The sequence below is a fragment of the Lagopus leucura genome, unplaced genomic scaffold (genome assembly GCF_019238085.1).
Source record: "Lagopus leucura isolate 7727_CA_CO unplaced genomic scaffold, USGS_WTPT01 Super-Scaffold_100001, whole genome shotgun sequence".
In the NCBI taxonomy this organism is placed as follows: domain Eukaryota; kingdom Metazoa; phylum Chordata; class Aves; order Galliformes; family Phasianidae; genus Lagopus; species Lagopus leucura.
In genome coordinates this window covers 37,242,466-37,263,328 of record NW_024962262.1, presented here as the reverse complement: position 1 = coordinate 37,263,328, position 20,863 = coordinate 37,242,466, and the positions used below count along the sequence as shown (strand labels likewise).

General features: G+C 37.8%; 2 protein-coding genes across 8 annotated transcripts in view; one reads left to right on the top strand and one right to left on the bottom strand.

The window, feature by feature from the left end:
• FGF14 (fibroblast growth factor 14) overlaps positions 1 to 15,478 on the top strand; it is a 393,469-nt gene extending 377,991 nt beyond the window's left edge. For all 7 annotated transcript variants that reach the window (XM_042867553.1, XM_042867550.1, XM_042867554.1 and 4 more), the window contains 2 exons: positions 3,697 to 3,895; positions 8,738 to 15,478. In XM_042867553.1, coding sequence (XP_042723487.1) covers positions 3,697 to 3,895; positions 8,738 to 8,877 — 339 coding nt within the window. In that variant the 3' untranslated portion in view covers positions 8,878 to 15,478. The remainder of the gene's footprint in view (positions 1 to 3,696; positions 3,896 to 8,737) is intronic.
• The window catches only part of ITGBL1 (integrin subunit beta like 1), a 127,867-nt gene continuing 122,403 nt past the window's right edge, over positions 15,400 to 20,863 (bottom strand). Inside the window, exons 10-11 of the mRNA XM_042867549.1 lie at positions 18,215 to 18,328; positions 15,400 to 16,740 (exon numbers count right to left, since the gene is read on the bottom strand). Coding sequence (XP_042723483.1) covers positions 16,649 to 16,740; positions 18,215 to 18,328 — 206 coding nt within the window. The 3' untranslated portion in view covers positions 15,400 to 16,648. The remainder of the gene's footprint in view (positions 16,741 to 18,214; positions 18,329 to 20,863) is intronic.

Here is a 20,863-nt window from a genome sequence, read left to right as displayed (position 1 = left end):
TGACAATACTTATTAACTCTACAGCTACCAGGAGAATTATTACATCTCCAAATATGACTCACATCAAGCAATAACTTGTTAGGAAGCTAGCACAAATATCCAAGTGACAGTTCTTCCCAGCAAGGTTCAATTTAATCCATCCTTCTCTTCCCTAGGACCCAGGAAGATGTATATGATTGAAGTTTACAGCCAGAGACCTATCCTGGGGTTTTGGAAATTGGCATCTGGCATATACTTTATTTTTCAGATGTTGCTTTGACAGAAGTAAACCAACTTTTATGTAAGATTACATGTTAAACTTGGGCACTGACCTTGGAAGAAATATCCTGAGCACAAGTTCTTGTTTGCAAGTCATGTCTGGTTTTGTAATACATAGAGTTCCTAATACAAAAGGGTAAGATTGCCTGCAATTAAAACTGAAGATGTCATTCTTGAAGAGAAGATCTAAATGATTCAAGTCAGCCACATCTCTCAAGATTTATATTCCTTCTGCCTCTAGACAAAAAGGCTTTTAGACTGGCAAAACATAACTGCCTTTTCCTCTGATAATGACTTCAAATAAAATGAAGTGTAAACAATTTTTTAAAGGCAGTGCGGTTAGCCCATGATGCTCACTTTCTGAATTCTTACCAGATTGAGGTTTAGCTGTGTAGAACTAGATTTGGCCTAGGTACATGCAGAAGCAGTTCTTTAGGTGCCATGGCTGCTTTACTGGAGAAAATATGGGTGCTAACAGCTTTTTAGCCATATAAGAATTGTCTGCAGCAAAGCAGAAATCATTCTTAGAAATATTCCACTCATGGAAGGTGCTTATTTCAGAAGCCCCTTTCAGAGTAATTCTCAGAGGAATCAGTAGCTATATTTCAGTATTGTTACCAACAGGTGCTTAGTATTCATGAATACTCTCTTTCCACAACACTGGAACAATTAACATGCTTCAATGTAGCATATATCCAAATTACTTTTTGACCAACTTTATCCCGGGCAGAATTGCATCCTAATAATGGATGAATGAAAATCCTGTCCAAAGTTACTGTAGCAACAAGCCATCTGGAACAGGATAGCTACAATAATTTAGTGCAGGATTCTATCATTCAACCAGCCAACAGATAACCAACAAAAAAAAACCCAAAACAGACTATTACTCTGCTTTTTATAACTGTGGAATAGTAGTGATTCCAGTTTGTCCTGTCTATCAGTCTACATCCAGGATCAGACTAGTAATTTTATTGAAATAGGGTGTTTGTGGGGTTTTTGTTTGTTTGTTTTTTTGACTTGGCAGAGCAAAATAACTGGAGTTTTGTCCTCTATTTTGTGCACTGTCAGAGAAACTGTTTTACATGCCAAAGAAAAGGAGTTTGATTCAGAGGTGACATGCTATTTGAAGGAATATTGTTTAAGTATCCTAATGGATATTATTTGGAAAAACACAGAAATACCACTCACAGGCAACCAACCGTCGCTAGTATAGAGAAACTGAGAATGACAAATAGCTTTTGTTTATAGCAAGAAGTGACTACTGGCTAAGTAGTGTTTATGGTAATTGAGCTTTACAAGGAAGTAAAATGTAGTGTGAAGCACAGGGGGTAGCTTTTGCAGGGAAGCAGGTAATGAGGAGATCTTTGTAAGCAATGCAGGCAATTCCTGATTAGCATTTGCTGTTTCAACAGCTGAGGAACACGACTTGCATGTAAATGCCTGTGCAAGAGTTCAGCAGGCATTCCTTCTAGCCTGCCACCTTGCACTGTGGCTTTGAGCCTCCTTGAGCCCTGCTGTGATTTGAAATCAGCGTAAAAGGAAGGAGAGCAGCACAAGCAGCAGACATCTTGGAACAGAAGGAGAAAACCCTGTAGTAAAGAAGTTGCCTTTAAGAATTTTCCTCATTAGTTTTCAGCACTTCTAGTTCAGACTGTATTTGCATTTCTGTATGTATATATAAATATAGCTGAACAGATAGGTGGTAAAGAAGTAGTGGTGCAAAAAAATAAATAAATAAATAAAAAGGTCATTGCACACATCAGAGAATTTCTTTTGCATCTGTAAATGAGTCTGACCTGAGACATTAAGCATAGCTGCTCACACAAAGAAAACCACCTCATTTAAGGCAGGTTTCCAGGTTATTTTCTGTCTGCTGCAATAACTGCTGTTAGTATGTTGTTGAAGATACACCAATTCTTTTTATTTGAGGCTAAAAAATACTCCATAATTGAGAAAGCTAACAGTATAGTATACCCTGCATAAGGTAAGATAGCTTTGTTTACAAGTTATAAGGCAAGCCATAACAATATGAGCGCTGTATGTCCCTTATTATAAGAAGAAAACTTCTTGGTACATGGAGTGACATGTAGTACAGATACAGAAAAGTATTTCCATCTCTGCTTTCTCTTATGGGGTTCTGTGTCTTTTCAGACTTTGTTTTCCAGACTTTGTTTTCCAGAAAGGAAACCTGTTGAGACAAAAACAGCTGTGAAATCCTTACAGTATAGAGTCAGCTGGGTATGAGATAGAGACCCAGAAAACACCTACTGAGAGTTAGCTCAGTATTGCACTGGGCCAGTAGTAAAAAGAAAGAAACAAAGAAACAAACAAACCAAATAATTTGAATGGAAGAGTGTGAATAGATGATATTTCCAGAATTTTAATTCTTGGGAGAGGTAACTGAAGGAAATATAAGTACAAAAAGAAAAAACGGATTCAGGCTGAGATCTGTGAAGTCACCTTCCACTTTCCCACTTCCCCCTCCTCCTGTTACGATGGGATTATCATTCACAGGTTTCAACAGACATGTCTAAAGACTGAAAATTATCTACATTCACACACGCTTCTATTTCGTCATGATAAAAAAGTGCAATTTTTTTTTTTCACCTTTGAAAAGAAAAGGTAATTTTATTTGCTTATTATTTGCTGTTTATTTTTCCAAAGAACTCCAAAGAATTATTTGCTGTTTATTTTTCCAAAGCACTCTGGTAAAGTGCTCAATATATGTTCACACTTTTATTACTGTTCATTTGTGTTATTTAAAATCAAACTAATTTGACTCCTGGGTTCTAGAAGTTTGTGCTCAAGTTAACCTTAATAAAGAGTTCAGTGAATGTGACTTCTGGAAACATAAGCAATAATGGGATGAATGCTGAGAAACTCAATAGGAATAATGTTCTTTGTATAGGAATTTGCATATCAAAACAGCACTTTCCCAAGGTGTCTCAAACCATCCCTACTCTAGGAAATTATATATTTTTAAATATATTATTAACAGCTATTATTTATTAGCTACTGTAAAACATACGTAGAGGAAGTTTATTGCTTTTATTACATCTACCAAGCATGTTGAAACTGAAAAATACTTTTATCATCAATATGTTTTTTTTTAGCACAGACATTCTAATTCAAGAAAAACAAGGATAATCTTTCAGAAAAACATGAGAATAATTATGCCTGCATTTTAAAGTGTTTTTATGGTTGTGTCTCCTCTGTACTTTCAAAATATACTATCCTTTTTGCAAGATGGGGAAAGAGAAGTGGTGAGAGGTGAAATAACTTCACCTGGAGGTCAGCTATAGGAAGATAGATTTTCTGGTCTCAAAACAGAACCTAACTATAAGTCATATATTAAATTAATCTAAAGGTGTTTGTGAATTGTCAAAACAGAAGCAGCACTTCAGAGATACCGCTTAACACTTACTTTTTCTCCCACAGGAACTTTTTACACCGGAGTGCAAATTCAAGGAGTCTGTTTTTGAAAATTATTATGTAATCTACTCATCCATGCTCTACAGACAACAGGAGTCCGGAAGGGCCTGGTTCTTAGGTCTGAACAAGGAAGGGCAGGTCATGAAAGGAAATAGAGTCAAGAAAACAAAACCAGCAGCTCATTTTCTACCCAAGCCATTGGAAGGTGAGATGTAGTCCATCACTGGCAGATCTTCCTATAAATCTCAGGGAAAGAAAAGGGAATTGTTTCTAAAATAACCAAATAACCTTTGTGAATGTGTGTTCCATGCACAGAAGCCATTCCAAATGACAGTCCCCAGGATTCATGGAGCAGTTTTGTGCTTTGGCACACTGATGCTAGAAAGGGCATATTTAAAAATATTATTTGAAGAGATTAGGAGGTCATTTTTCAAGAAAAGAAATATTTTGTGGATATTTATTCTATCACCTTTAAGATATTATCTTGCTAGCAGCAAAAAGTGTTTTGAGTCTTCCAATCAGAATGAAAAATTGGACATTGTGGGCTAACTGAGAGTTATAAATGGAATGGATGAAGTGTATTTCAAGGTAAAAGCTTTCTAATGCAAAACACAAAGGTCTGTTTATAGAACAGATCATACTTGATTACTTAGCCAGTTGATATAATATACATAACTTGTGTAAGTTGACAATTGAAGCAAGGTAGATGAAAATGAAAGCTGTACTAACCTTGCACACTAATATGATGTTTCACATTCCCTGGAAAACACATTTGCTTTTCTCCTGGATTATGACTGATCTATTTATGACTGATCTATTTATTCTGCAGGCCACCTCTAACCTACATCACTTTTTGTGTCCTGTCACAGAATCACAGAATCACAAGGTTGGAAACGACCTGCAAGATCATCTAGTCCAACCACCCTCCCATTCCTATCAGTGCCACAAGCTACTAAACCATCTCTCATAGCTCCTCATCCAGGCACCTCTTGAACACTGCCAGGGATGGCGACTCCACCACCTCCCTGGGCAGCCATTCCAGTGCCTGATCACCCTCTGAGAGAAAAAATGTTTCTCCTAATATCCAACCTAAACCTTCTCTGGTATAACTTCTTGCCATCTCCTCGGGTCCTACTATTTGCCTGGGAGAAGAGGCCAGACCCTTTTGCACCACAACCTCCCTTCAGGAAGTTGTACAGTGCAATGAGGTCTCCCCTGAGCCTCCTCTTCTCCAGACTGAACAATCCCAGCTCCCTCAGCTGCTCCTCATAAGACTTGTGCTCCAGACCCCTCACCAGTTTCGTTGCCCTTCTCTGGACACGTTCCAGGGCCTCAATGTCTTTCCTGTAGTGAGGGGCCCAAAACTGAACGCAGTACTCGAGGTGCGGCCTCACCAGCGCTGAGTAGAGGGGGACGATCACCTCCCTGCTCCTGCTGGCCACACTATTTCTAATGCAGGCCAGGATGCCGTTGGCCCTCTTGGCCACCTGGGCACACTGTCAGCTCATGTTCAGCAGAGCATCAACCAACACCCCCAGGTTCCTTTCCTCTTCGCAGTTATCCAACCACTCATCCCCAAGCCTGTAACGCTGCCTGGGGTTGTTGTGATCAAAGTGCAGAACCCGACACTTGGCCTTATTAAACCTCATCCCATTCACCTCAGCCCAGCGATCCAGCTTATCTAGATCCCTCTGCTGGGCTTCCCTGCCCTCAGGCAGATCGACACCACCTCCCAACTTAATGTCATCTGCAAACTTACTCATGGTACACTCAATCCCTTCATCTAAGTCATCAATGAAGATATTAAACAGGATGGGCCCCAGTACCGACCCTTGGGGGACACCAGTTGTAACAGGTCTCTAGCTAAACTTCACTCCATTGACCACCACCCGTTGAGCATGGCCCTCCAGCCAGTTCCTTATCCAATGGAGGTTAAAACTGTCCAAGCCACAGGCAGCCAGTTTCTGCAGAAGGATACTGTGAGAGACCATGTCAAAGGCTTTGCTGAAGTCTAGGTAGACTACATCAACTGCCTTTCCCTCATCTACCAGTCTGGTCACCCAGTCGTAGAAGGAGATGAGGTTGGTCAAACACGACCTGCCTTTCATGAACCCATGCTGGCTGGGCCTGATTCCATGGACGCCGCGCACGAGCCGTGTGATCTCTCCCAGGAGGATTTGTTCCATGACCTTCCCTGGCACTGATGTCAGGCTGACAGGCCTGTAGTTCCCCGGGTCCTCCTTACGGCCCTTCTTGTAGATGGGCGTCACATCAGCAAGCCTCCAATCCTCTGGAACCTCTCCAGTCAACCAGGAGCGCTGGTAGATAGCCGAGAGAGGCTTAGCAATCACCCCCGCCAACTCCCTCAGCACCCTAGGATGAAGCCCATCCGGTCCCATGGACTTGTGACTGTCCAGATGGAGGAGGAGCTCTCTAACTGTCTCCACCTCGATCTCCAGGGAGACATTCTGCATGTCAGCCCAGATATTCAGATCAGGGCACAAAGTGCCCTGAAGATAGCTGGTCTGAGTATTAAAGGCAGATGTAAAGAAGGCGTTGAGGACCTCAGCCTTCTCCTTGTCATCTGTGGTCACATTCCCCGCCGCATCAATCAAAGGATAGATATTATCCTTGGTTTTTCTCTTGCCATTTATATATTTGTAAAAGGATTTCTTATTCTGCTTTACTGCAGAGGCCAACCTGGGTTCAAGTTGTGCTTTCGCCTTCCTAACTTCCTCCCTGCATGCCTTAGCAACTTCCTTGTAATCTCCCCTAGTAGCCTGTCCCTTCTTCCAGAGGACATAGACTCTCTTTTTCTTCCTGGGTCTTGACAGTAATTCCCAGCTCATCCACACTGGTCTTCTCCCCCTACGGCTCGCCTTACGGTATTCAGGGACAGCCTGTTTTTGTGCCTTTAAGATTTCCACCTTGAGGAGCGTCCAGGCTTCCTGGACCCCTTTACCCTTAAGGAGCGACTCCCAAGGGACCCATGCTACAAGCGTCCTGAGCAGGTCAAAGTCTGCTCCCTTGAAGTTCAAGATAGCAGTTTTGATAGTCACCCTTCTGACATCACTCCTGTCAGCACTCCAAATTTCACTGAGATCATTGCTACACATAGCCTCAGTCATTCTAAAAATTACCTACTTACTTAACATCTAAAATCACACACTAATAATATTTTAGTTAACAGTCCAGTTTTTTTTGTTTGTTTGTTTCTTGTTTTTGTTTTTTTTTTTAATTATTTTGACTTTAGAAGTTTTGATTAAGGGATGAGAGTTTATTAATGTTAGATTGCTCCTTTATTGTGAAACTCTGAACAATACTATTTTTAACTTTAAATTTGAATTCAGGATGATGCCTTTGTTCTTCCCCTGTTTCACAATGTTTTTGTATTTTCACAAGCTTTCAACACTACTGATATTTTATAAGTCAGACCCAGTGCATTTTTTAAGTAAACATCCATTGATTAGAAAGGAAACAACCATTTTCATTAATGTTTGGACTCAAATGCTTTCAAAATATCTAGGCCAGGCATAGTTTTTTACATTGCCTATGAGAATTTTAAAATATTACACCTCTGATATATAACTCCTTGTAGTTTTATCTCATACTATTTGACTTAATATTTTTGTAGGTCATGGTGTTACTTTATCAAGTTCTTTGTTAAGCAGCAAAGGAAAGCATTCCTAACACATTTTTGGGGTCTCATCCTGAAGACAAAAATCATAATCAGCCTTAGATACTCCAGAGAAGATCTTTAATTTCAGACTTTTCATAGGCCAAAAGGATTTAAATTATGTTACTGGAAATGTTAGAACAAGTATTTGATCAGTTATCAAATTCTATATTTCTTGTGAAACCCCACACTACTGAAGACCAGTGCCAGTACTTTGATGCTCCTGCCTTTGACTTTAATAAGCCAAGTGATTAAAGATTTGTGCTCTGTGGCAGCAGAGAGCAAAACCCAAAGTCAATGTGGTGATTAATTCCTTTGACTGCTTTGATATTTCTTTTAACACTGCTCTGATATAAATAAAGGCTACTGAAGTTAGATGTAACTGGAAATATTACCTGAATCACTGACATGGAAAATGGAATTGAATTATCCAAGAGTATTAATCATTAAGGAAGCTGGAACTGTGTAATTGAACACATATATTTCCCTCAAAGGATTTAAACTGGTTATACAGGGAATGAAACCCAGGGGCAAACTTTTAATTCATCTAAAAATTCAGTTAGTAGTTTAGTTTGGAGCTTTCTGCTCTGCATTCAGTGTAGCTTAGTGTGTACTGCATGCTTTTTTGAAATGGAAGAGCAAAACCCTCAAATTTCATGTAGACTCTGCAGAAAAGTCCCAAACACTTCTTCAGCTGTAACCTGAAGAGGTTATAACCACACTTCTTGGACTTGGGAGCCAGCTGTACAAATAATTTTTCTTAGCTGGACTCAAGCCCAGTCTTGCAATGTAGGGCTAAAAAAAAGGCACTTGCATCCAGACAACTCATATTTTACTTCTAAAAAATCGTAAAATACCTTTTTTAAGGATAATACATACAATGAGTATATATATGAGTATATATGCATATCTGTCTCATATAAATACATAACTGTATTTTCTAATTTCTGAGGTTTCAGTAGTTCCTTTAAACAGGTGAGCATACAGTTTCCTGCTTTTTTAAGACAGATATGGTAGAAGTGGGAAGTTCAGAGGGTCTAGCAAAGATATCAGTCATGCAAAGTAGCTGTGAAACTAGTTTCCCATCATGCAAGAGAAACATGGAGTATATTAGAATCATAGAATCATAGAATCACAGAATGGCCTGGGTTGAAAAGGACCACAATGATCATTGAATTTCAAGCCCTCTGCTATGTGCAGGGTCGCTAACCACTAGAGCAGGCTACCCAGAGCCACATCCAGCCTGGCCTTGAATGCCTCCAGGGATGGGGCAAAAAAAAATATTAGTTACTGTAGATAATCCTGTTTGGGACATGTTCTTAAATAAAACATGTTCTTTAAAATGTCTCTTTCCTTCTTTTCTCCTTTCAGTTGCCATGTATCGAGAACCATCTTTGCATGATATTGGAGAAACAGTGCCAAAGGCTGGGGTAACTCCAAGTAAAAGCACAAGTGCGTCTGCAATAATGAATGGCGGCAAACCACCAGTCAACAAGAGTAAGACGACATAGCCAGATCCTCACAGGTGTTGTGACTTACTGAGTCCTGAGTGCAGTTGAGCGATTTATCCTTGCCAGACTTCCCCTTTGCAGTGTCTGTGGATCAGCTCGCAGCAAGTGGCGTCCTGGCACGTGGCTGGTTCTGAACTGAATCATTGCAAGCGGATAAAGCTCAACGTGTATCTCCACCCACAATGAGAAGACACCTGGATGAACCAGCTAAACTCAGACCATGGAATGCCCTACCAGATATTGGAATGCCTTTTTAATATCTTTTCTGTGACTGTGACACTTCATGTGAATGACATACTTCACAAGTACACTTGATACCTTGCCTGCTGACGATTACCCATAATCCTTTTTTGAGTCCAGTTTCAGCAAAATTCATGTGTTTAAGTTCTATTTTGTAGCACACAAATAATCAAGTAATTTCTAGGTAGATGCTGTAAACCTGTGCTATTATGGATTTCTCTTCTTCCCTTTTTTATAAGGCTGCTCGCTCCACTGTCTGTGACCTTTTGCAGGGATTGTGTTTCTCTATAACTTTAAGTGTTGCCAGTGGCTTAGTTTTGAAAGTAATCAGGGAATCAGGAAGCCTTCAAAAATCTATAATTACAAATTATATCCATAAAAAATAGGATCATTGTCTCTGGCTTACAATGCTGATCAATGTGAATACTCTTTAGTAACAGATACTGTGCTTCTGAGGTTGGCATTATAGTGGAGGGAAGAGTGTCAAACACAACCAACAGGAAGTTTTCTGGAATGAGTGTTTGGCATCCCCCTACAGTTTCTTTGTGTGTGTGTGTTTTATACATGTCACAGGCTTACTGGTAATGGTAACATTTGCCTTGCCCAGCGAGCAAGACCCACTCATTTTTGGGAAAGTGGGTCCAAAGAATTTTGTAGGCCTTGTAGGCCTGAATTAAGGCTCATTTTTCATCTACAAAAGCTTCATTGTTTGAAAAACTACCACCACCAATAAAAAAGAAACAGTTAAGACTAACCAGAATTGCGCTACCTATATCCATTTCGAATATAATCCTTTTCTGTTTTTAAGGAACTGAACTTAATGCCATTGTTATTTTTGGCTGATTTCCACACCTACTTAGCAAAGCATGGGCAAGGATGTTGTTGTGTTCTTTTCTGCAGCACCAATGCAAAGAGTAGTTAAAAATTATAGTTTTTCTGGTGTTTTAAAAAAAAGTTTTACAACTGGACATATTACAAAACTTTATTTTTATTTTTAGCTAAGCATGCAAAATCCAGTCCTATGTATCTCACTGATATTCCAGTACGTACCTCTACCCAGCTTCCTATGATAATATCCTCACCAAATTGATAGATTGAAGGTGCCTTGCCTTGATCTCTGTATACTGTACTTCTACATGAACCTAGACAAAATCAAAAACATTATAAAATTGAAGCCTTGGCTGATATCATGAGAAACACCATCAACACTTTAAGTTTGTCTCTTGTGAACAGTAAAACCAATCTTACAAGGAAAAAAAAAATTAGACAACACCACAGAAATGACATTGACATGTTACATGCTTAGTCACGTGCTTTCAGACACTAGGATTGTGGGTGCTGTCTGTATGTTTACGAAAGTATTTGTTTCTCAGAAAGGGCAACAAGGACCAAACTGTGCCTCAGTCTGGAGAACTATGTGATAGCACTCTCTTGGCCTCTACCTATTATCTTGATAATCAGAGATTAAAAAAAGAAAAAAGAAAAAAAAAAAAAAAAAAGAAAAAAAGGAAATTGTCCATTCCTTTTTTACTATTGTATTTCTCGTATTTCATTTTATCATGTCTTTGTTCTGAAGTGTCCCTAACAGGAAGAGACTAGTGGTCATTTCAGACTCCCTATCTGCTCCCCTGAGTAACTTATTCAGTCTTAATGAACTTTCCATGCTAGTTTTCAGATGTGGTTTATAAGCAACTTTTAGTTGTTCTTCAAGGAAGCTACTATAAAGCTGCTAAATTCTGGATTGTTTTGGTAGGCCAGATTTCCTTGGTTATCTAGGTGAAACAAGAACAGCAAGCTAACACTTGATTCTAGGGTCTTTCCGGGAAAGGAATGTAAATAATAGTAATAATAATGATAATGCAAAACTACTTCACTACTGTGATAAAAAAATGCAAACCAACTTTGACTTAGACTGTGCCCTTGCCTGCTAGCACTAAATATGTGCTTGTTGGGAAAAGTAAAAATCTCGGTGCACACTTCTCATCCCACCTGGTCCAGTGGGATTTGTGCATCATAGCTGAGAAAACAAAACCAAAGCAACTCACATGATGTGATGTGGGCTTGCCCTGCATTCGGAGGGCCCATGGGATGCAGTACCCTTAATGCTGTCCTATCTCCTGGGTCCCTTAGGAGCAACGATTCACAAATATTTTGAGTAGGGTAATACAACTGAAGGCTACATTCCCTTTCTCACTTAGATTTTTTAAGAGTTCCTGAGGAGGGAATAAGAGTTTATGTCCAATCCAGCTGTCTATTTACTCTCGCTGGTTTAAGAGCCCAGGGAGAGACAGGACTGGAAAGCTGGCTGAGCTTTGCAAGGAGCCTCTGGTTTATGGCCTAAAGCTACATAAGTACTATTTGATGCCAGGTAACTATAATTTGCAGTTTAGGGGACTACAATTAAGGCTGGATTTTATTACCATTAGCAGTTCATACATACTGAAAATGCACCATAATATTTTTAATTTCTCTTTTTGTTTCTGTGGATTAAATGCATATGTGTGTTTAATAGAATGAATCATTGTCCTAAAAATTATTTCTTTTTCTACAGTCTGTTTAAACACAGAAAAGGGGTTTCTGTGCTTTGTTTCCTCCTTTTAATTTTGTCTTGTCTCGTCTGTTGCATGGGAAGGGGATGGCAAGGATGAACTGCATGTAATAGATTGAGTGTATCAAAGACTTGTTCATCTGTATTACTGAATTTACATACATATATGCAAAGAGTTTGTCTGCACTGTACAGATTGTCTTTATTATTATTTGTTGTATACACAGATTGAACATGATGAATAAAGCATTTATATGAAGGCATACTGAAAAACAACAAAAAAGTTTATGTAAGAAGTAGACTGTGCAAAACATGATTGCACTGGCCACAGTATGGTAAAACTTCATGTAAATATTTTGGCAAACTCAATTCTCCCCTTTTACCATGCCAAAGAAAATTTTAGCTCCTTTAATATGATACCTCTCTTGCTGTTCTCCAGGATGAGATGATACCATTTTGTTCCCTCCAAAATTAATTTTGCTATTAAGTGAAAGCTGTTTCTAACTATCTATCTATTACTACCAAAATACTGTATGCTAAACCTGATGGAATCAATTTGTATTTACAAGTTGAGTGTTTTGTACTTACATGTCCAGATGTCTGTGAATGTACAGCGTTCCAGATCCTTTGCACGCTTGCTTTGTATTCTGTTCTCGTTCTGGATTGTAGCTACTCTCACAGATACTGTTTGCAGTGCAATCTAACTTCATCTCACAATTCCATAGTGGACAGATATGTTAACGCTACTCATACATCTCTTTACATTTTTTAATCTGTATTTCAGCTAAGGTTTTATTTGGCAAAACCAGTCACACCTGCGCAGTTTCAAAAATTCAGTTCAGCATAGCACTGATCTGTTGTACTTCAAATATTTTATAAATACACAGGCATTTGTGTATTTAAAAGATTGTTCAAACTGTAGAGCCTATAAAAAGGTGTCTATAGCTTTCAAATTTTTTTTGTAGTACACAGGCACAGATGTTCCTTCAAGTGCTGGTTTTATTTTTAGTTGCTCTCAAATCGTAGTTTTTAATTTAGAATTGTTTTCATAAATTTAATGTGCGTAAAGTCAGGTTGATCCTTAACAAACAACCCTAAATATAAATGTAAAGCAATTCTATTTGACTTTGGTATTTACCTGAAACAACACTAAGAACTCCGGCTTTTCATACGTACATGGGGAAACTTTCCCCTTGGTTTAAGACCACTGTAATTGGGAAGTATGAATGCAGGCAGTTTGGTCCATACATTAAAAGTGTGTTTTGCTGAACCGTCAGTTTTTTGGTACAAATAAGATATTATTCAACTCCATTCAGATGGGAATGCAAGTGAAACTAGATGAAGTAAGGAGGTTATCTTATAAATTTCCTGTTGGATAAACTCATATGCTGTGCAGTGTATTTTAAAACACCTAATAACAGGTTTTTGTGTGTGTTGGGTTTGTTTTTGTGACTCATCCAAATCCTATGACTTATTTTTAAAGATGCAGTAAAATCTTCCTTCTATTACCTGGAGACAAAAATACTCAGATTTTTCATCCCAGTGCCATTTAGTTACAAAGTGAGATGTTGTTCTGTCAGGAAACAAGGGCAGCACATCAGAAATATCAGAGTGGGTAATGTTCATCTGTGTGTTTCTGTAAGAGCGTTTGGCCAAGGGGGAAAAGAGGGATCAGGAGGGGGTGAATAATTTACAGAAGTAAATGAATCTATGGCTGTTTTAGAAATGATTTTACTGATGTTATGCAAAATAGGCATACTCCTGCAAGTCACCTGTAGAGGAGTTCTGTGTCATTCTGGGTTTTGTTCTTTCTATCACAAGAAAGCAAGGTTAGCATATCTTTTGTTTTAAGCTTCATCAACCCAGCTGTTATGAAATCCCCATCTATCCAGTTTGTTTTCAGCACTTACAAATGCTGTTTTCCACAGGCCTTGGAAGCAAGCTTTTACAGCTTCATGCAATTATCCAGCCAGTATGTTTCAATCCCTTGTGCCTCTTCCTGACTTTACTGTTTATGTATCTGGAATTCCTGTCACGGGGAATGGGTGTAACAAAATCACAATTTGTTAATCCACTGTTTTTTACACTTACACAGAGAAATAGTTGTATTCCTTCCGTATTCATTTTCCTAGGGAGGAAACAAGACGCAGAAGAGATTGGCTAAGAGCCCCATCTCCAGTTACCTCAGCATGAAGGGGACTGGGGAAGTGTTCAGGCAACAATATAAGAAACAGAATAAAAAGTGAAGAGGAAAATATGTATTCATTACATTTTCAGTAGTCTTAGAAAACATAAGGTTTATAACGATAGCACCATTTGATTTGATAACTTATATTTTAATTAGCCACTAATGGTAGTTGTCTTAGAACTTGCTGATATTTTTCCATATGTACCTTAAGAAAAATGTGGAAAATACTTTTTGAAATTCTATGGCCGTGGAACCCACTTGGTAGCCAAAATGTTAAAGTCCATTTTTAAACCAAAATTAAACTAAATTAAACTGTAAGAAAGATTCATCTAAACCTTCTTAAGTATATAAATTTGAAATGAAAGAAAACTACAAAGGAAAATGCATCAAATAGGATGCTGTAACCCTCTAAAGAATTATTTCTTTGTCTGGATACGAGTGCCTGGAATGCCAAAGCTGATGTACAGTATGTACAAATGTGTTTGTCATACCAGAAAACAGATAAAGAACATCTGCTGAGTCTGAAGAAGAGTTTTGATTATCTAATATTTCTGTTGTTACAGTACCAAATATGAATGGAAGGAAATAAAGTACAACTTTCTGTATTTTTCATTGTTTACTCTCTGACTCAGCAGATGAACGTATATGTGGAAAAAGGGCAGACTGTAAGAGTATTCAGGTGCGCAATACTCCTAAATACAAACCCAACAATCCATGCTGTCCAGGCAGCAGGGCTGACAAGATTAAATTTTGTTAGAATTTAATTCTGAATATTCCTGTTCAGCCATAAACAGTTTTAGGGTTATAAGTATAAATTGTAAGTAATTATTTCAATATGAATTTTACTTTGAAGTTCTGTAATATTGTATCAATATACTTTTATCTGACATTTTGGCTACCTAGAAAGAAGGTAATTCACTGCTCTGGAGTATGTGACCCATTTCTGTGCATAACTCCTATATAAGTTATGCATAAATGTTTGGTGATTATACTGTGCCACCCTGAGAACATAGGTTTCACAAGCTTCAGTTTTAGAAAGGAAGAATCTAGATTAAGGAAAAATGTGGTAAAAATAAAGCTACATGGGAAGAGGCAATAATGAAAATGGTTATATAAATTCATTTTAAAAAATTAGTATTCTGTTATGTATTCTGTACCAGTGTATTTTGCTATTTCAAAATTGTCCTTTCTAAAAGAAAACAGATTTCTAGAATAATAATGAAAATGCCTTTTCAGTTGATACATAGTTCCCTTATTTCTGAGTCATGTACCTCTTCAAAAATCAGAACCTCGGCACCTAAACCACAATGTTAGTTTGATATTAAAAATAAATGCTTTCCAAGCTTTTAAGCAATTTCTTGCTCGATCATGATTTCACAAAATATAAGCATTTTTGAAATTAAAATGTATTTTTTTTTTTTTTTTTTTTTTTTTTGCTCTAAGAAATTAAAGGGCTGCCAAATCTACATGTATTTAAAAAAAAAAAAAAAAAAAAAAAAAGAGAGAGACTCATATGTAAATAAGTTAGGGAAGTCCCAATAGTTGTGCATCTTTCATAACTCAATGTGAATTTCACACTGAGCAGCATTTCACCATTGGAAAAATAAAAATAAAATTTTGTTCATACCAGTGCTTTGTTTGTATTTATTGTATTAAAACTTTAATTACTTTGTTGTCATTGTTTGAGCTTCTTTGGCTGTGACCCGTCTACTCCCCAGCATCGCTGACTTTTCAAGTCAGTTGACCTTCAGGCCTCTGACTTTGAAACCAGTGAAATTCTGTGAAGACCATATGTGACAGTGCAATCTGTTCCAAACAGTGATTTCTGATAGCATATAGAGTTGTCATCCTAAAAGTTATTAGTACAACAAATTTTCATTGCTTTACTTTCAAGAGGACTAGGCAACTATACATATATAAAACAGTATGAGAAAAGTACATATGAGTGGCAGGATACATATTTGGAATAGCTAATCATACATTTATTAGTTTAATTCCTTATACTTCTATAGGTTATGCATTTGGCTGTATTGTAGAATGTTAATTTTGGATTGAAAGAATTGGATTACCAAGTTATTGACTCTTTAACCATAGAAAATCAGAAGTTATCTTGTGGACAAGGATCTCTTCAAACATTTTGAGTCTTCAGCCAATGGCTGTGGGGTAATGGAACATCAGTTGCACAGATTCAATTCTCAATTCTTTGACCAAAAAATCAACCAAACAAACAAACAAACAAAAACTTGATAAATTGCTTTAATGCTTCTTCTGCAGCTGGGGCATAATCTGGATGTTTGGAAAGAAAAGAGTCAAACAACGTTTTTGACAAACACCATAAAATATATCAAATCAAGTACCTGACAAATACTTAGTAGTGCTATTCTTCTACAGGAATACTGTTGCATACTGATATGGATATTTGAAAACTGAACATATAATGTAAAAACAAATGACTTTCTTTCATTTTGCGCAAAGATTGCTTAAGAAACAGACATAATGGGAGTATCTCAGCCTCACTGAAGTTATCAAAAAAATGTGGAGGGCCATTTTTTTTTTAATGATTTTAGTTTTTAGAGCTTGGGCTGTCCTGCTCCCAAATGATTTGTTTGTTGTTGTTATTGTTTTTGTTTTGTTTTGCTATTCATTTCTCTAAGGAGCTGGCATTCACATGACAGTTCCAGAGTATTTACAACCATGCACACCCACACCCACACTCTGAGTACTTCCAAAATTAAATGTTCTAGCAGCCTAAAGAAAAATCAAACTAGAAGAACCCTCAGTCTCTGGTGTCCTTTGTTAAGGGTATTCTGTTCCCAGCCAGATTTCACAAGCGTTTCCATTCCATCCTTCCCAGCACTCGCAGTTTCCACAGTTACAAACACCATTACCTAGAACAGAATGAATAAATGGCAATTATCATAATTGAAATGTGCTACATTAAAATGTGTCTTATGGGAAGTAAAAACCATGATAAAGTAGCTGCATTGTTTCTTTATCATTCCCCTACCTTTTTTTTTTTTTTTTTTTTTTTGCAATGAAGCATAATTACTGTGTCGTTGCATTAAGAAGCCACCTCAGGCCTACACTTATGAAGAATTAATAGCATTCTTTCATCAGCAGAATTGCAAGTACTGTAATTATGCTACTACTACTTGCACTCAGCTGTTGAAACTCACTGTTCACACTGTACTTTAATGTACAAGAAAAAAAAAAGATAATTACATTTAACTAGGTATGTGGAGATAAAAAGTTTAAAACAGAACAGTAATAAACATTTGAACCTAATAATCTTTAAGCCTAAATTCTCAGAAATGCTGAACAAGTAAATAATATCTCAAGCTCATTATTAGATGAGAAATGCATTTATCTTGTTTTGCAGATAGAAACACTAAGTACTGAGACCCAGGTTTTCAATTTATTTCAGTGTTTTTCATGACTCCAGGATGCTCAGCCAGAGACTTGTACATCCTGGGTTTCCACTGTGTGCTGGTTTTGATATCAACTTTATGAAGGCCTGTGAATGACTTTCAGCTCAGGACCCCGTTGCCTCTGTACTGGCTACTTGCCCCAGAAAAGGCCACTTGCTAATTGGGTGAGCTGGGAGCCAGCATTTGTGAACAGCATTACTAGTGTCAACCTGCTTGCTCTGACTCTAATTATCTCACAGATTCCTTCCACATCTAATAATTGCTCAGCAAAGGTTTTCTAAAATTAAGATTTGTAACAGGAAGTAGCCAGCAAGTTAATTTAATGATTCCCATGTTGCTACTTGTCACAAGAGCTGTCATGAGAGTTTGCTGGCAGCCTGCCCACGTCTCTTTGCATCTGCCACCCAATCACTTGGACAGTGTTTGGGTGAATCTGCTTTAATCAGTGGCCATCACACCATGAGAAAAACTGTCAGGTATTTTAGCCTCCCACTGAGAGCTATGATTGCCAGAAGATCCCTTGCCCAACATAGCTATATCTCTCACCTAACGAAGATCATCAAGCAAGTGAATGTTTTCTATTACTTAAATATATTACACACCGAGAAAATTTAAATTTGAAGAAATCTCATGATGGCAGCTCTTCCACTGTACATTCTTTGGCAAAGAGGAATAAATTGTGATCTACTACAATGAAAATAGTCAATGGATTTCATATCTTGTTTGCTTACTCAAATTCACACTCAGACTTTCTACTGTTGATTTGAAACCTTAAGTTGATTATTATACTGCATAAAGAAATAATTACACTGGGTCTGAATAATCTGAAAATGCAGTTCCTCCATAAGTGGAGAAAGAAGATGGGCTTTGTCTAACACAATTCTCATCATACAGCTTGTTTCTTACAGCAATTAAGAGTTAGCCTGTACCGCACCTGTGCAAATGAGACCATCATGTTTGTCGCAGTCTCGGTCATCACATTCACAAAAATCACCTGAAATGTACCATTCCTGTGGCGAACAGATGCACTTTCCACAGTGACAGGAACCTGAAATCACAAAGATTATTACTTACAGTGCAGGAGCATCGGCATTTTCAGGCTCGAAAATAACATCTCCAGACATACGTGCACACACACAGATGCATGCACAAAATTACTGCCTGAGAAACTACTGTATGAAAGAAAATAATCAAGCTAAAAGCTTTTTGAATAAAAGAATTCTTTCAAAGTGACCACGAGAATGGCAAAACGTTCCTGCTAATGCTTTGATTCTGCTATTTCATTTAATCAGGACTCACACTTCGAAGATTTCCTTCAGATCTACAATCAGGGCCACTTACCACATAAACTGTTCTTTTTTTTCTTTCTTTCTTTCTTTCTTTCTTTCTTTCTTTCTTTTCTTTCTTTTTTTTTTTTTTTTTTTTGGACTGGAGAGGCTCAAATTGTTTCTGACCCACTGTTACTCCTCATCCAAAGTCCTTAGGGATGTTTCCTATGGATATTCGAACCCCCAAAACCTCCATCAATTTTTGCTCTATGCCAAAAAGTATTTGTGCACATAACTGTGGTTCAGCAGTTTGCTCACTCCTGCAGGTTGGTCTCTAAGGTTGGAAAAGACCACTAAGGTCATCTAGTCCACCATGCCCACTAACCATGTCCCTCAGTGCTGCATCTAAATGTTTCTTGAGCCTTCAGGGATGGTAAGTCCACCAGTTTCCTGGTCAGCCTGTGCCAGTGCGTCACAAGTTTTTCTGTGAAGTTTTTTCCTAATATCCAAACCAAAAAGAGTGGAGATGTTGGGGGTTGAATCCAGAGCTCCTGCATAACAGATTACACCTCCACAGCCAAAGGAAAGACTCTTCAGTGACATCTAGGTTATACCACCCATAATCCACCTAGAAGCGGGGTGGAACCGAAAACTTCCCTTTAAGGAAAAGTTCAGACACCACAATCAAGAGAAAATTCATGGCTCTGAGTCCTGAAAAAGGACAATTGCCACCAGACAAATGTGTATTGGGAAGCCTGTAGTTTGAGAAGAGTCTTTGGGAGCTTTTCTGTACTGAGAGGCTCCACTGGAATTCTGCAACTAGAAATTCCACCTGGCCAATTACAACACTCGGCTGAAGAAAGATGGCTTTTATGGAGACAATCCCCAGCTGTCTGAATCTCCTTTTCTACACAGACTTCAGAACACTTAAGTGCCAAGATGAGGAGTTTAGAAATTGCAGAGGGAAAACACTGTGTGGAGATAGCAATTACAGGAAGTTGCAGCACAAAGCAAACTGAAAAATAAACAACAACAAAAAAAAATACACTTACACCTTATAATTATGGAAAATTGAGTTTAAAGTTACAAAAGCTGCTGACCTTTAACAGAACGTACTTATAAATGAGTTAGATGATGTTGAAAATTGCTCCTTCCTGCAATATTTCCAATACAGTTACAGTACAAAGCACCAATTTCTTCAATGTATTATTAAAAAAAAAAAAAAAAAGAGGGAAGCTTGATTCTGTCATTATGTAACAAACAGAGTTCATGGATAATTAAAAGGAGCTGAGCCGTCTTTCATTTCTTTTGACTGACCTCTGAATAAAATCCATGGTAATAAATCAAGTATATATTATTATTTTTCCTTCAATGTGGTTCTGTTTATGTCAACCAATTTTCCTCATTTCTTTTCCTTACTCACCAAAGGATCTCTGTTGAACCTTAATTTTTTAAAACTACAGAGCAGAAAATCTTTTATTTTTTTTCATTTAAAAATATAATTAATTTACATTGTTTATTGAAAGAAAAGATCCCTGTCTCATTTTAGAGAAATGTTGTTTTAACTTGTAACATATGGAATGTGTAAACATATCCAGGAACAATTAACGTTTGGAACATTTGGGAATGGAAGTATTTGATTAAGCATCTACTTTTTCAGTAAGTTCAGTGTGCATTGCCTACTGTGCCACTGACATGAAAGACTGACATTTCCTACAGGAATAAAAATTGTCATTATACAAATAGGCAATAGAGAATTGCATACATACTGTCCAGTTTCTCTATAGGAGCTTTCCTAAGACATACTTGAGTGTCATTTAAAGTAGATGTCTATGCTTATTAAAGTTAGAAGGTACAAACAGCTGAAAATCACACGGAACAGTATGAGAATTTTTGTGACGTTAAAATAGTTAATAAAATCATGGCATTGTTAGAACCTGAAATGATTCTGCATAAGCAGTCACTGATGCTGCTCCTGATGAATGTTCATGATGTACAGAAGATACAGCAAATTTAATGCCAAATCAAGCAAGGAAGATCAGGCTCCATAAGGTAAAATTTGTTATGTATCGAGTATTTTCCCTAAACAGAATGCTGCTCTGGGAGCCTCCTCAGTTTAATTAAAACGAGCCTAATGAGTTGCGGGGTGTTTCCTGGGATCCCAGCCAGGATGGGATCCACTCGGATCCTCTTGGATGGGATTTGGCTCATTACCTCACCTGCGCCCTGCACCACTGCAGTAGCCATCTGCAGCCCTGTATTTACTGCCAGGGAGGCAGCAGCATGGTGGATGTTGCTGTTTTCCTGGGGAAGAG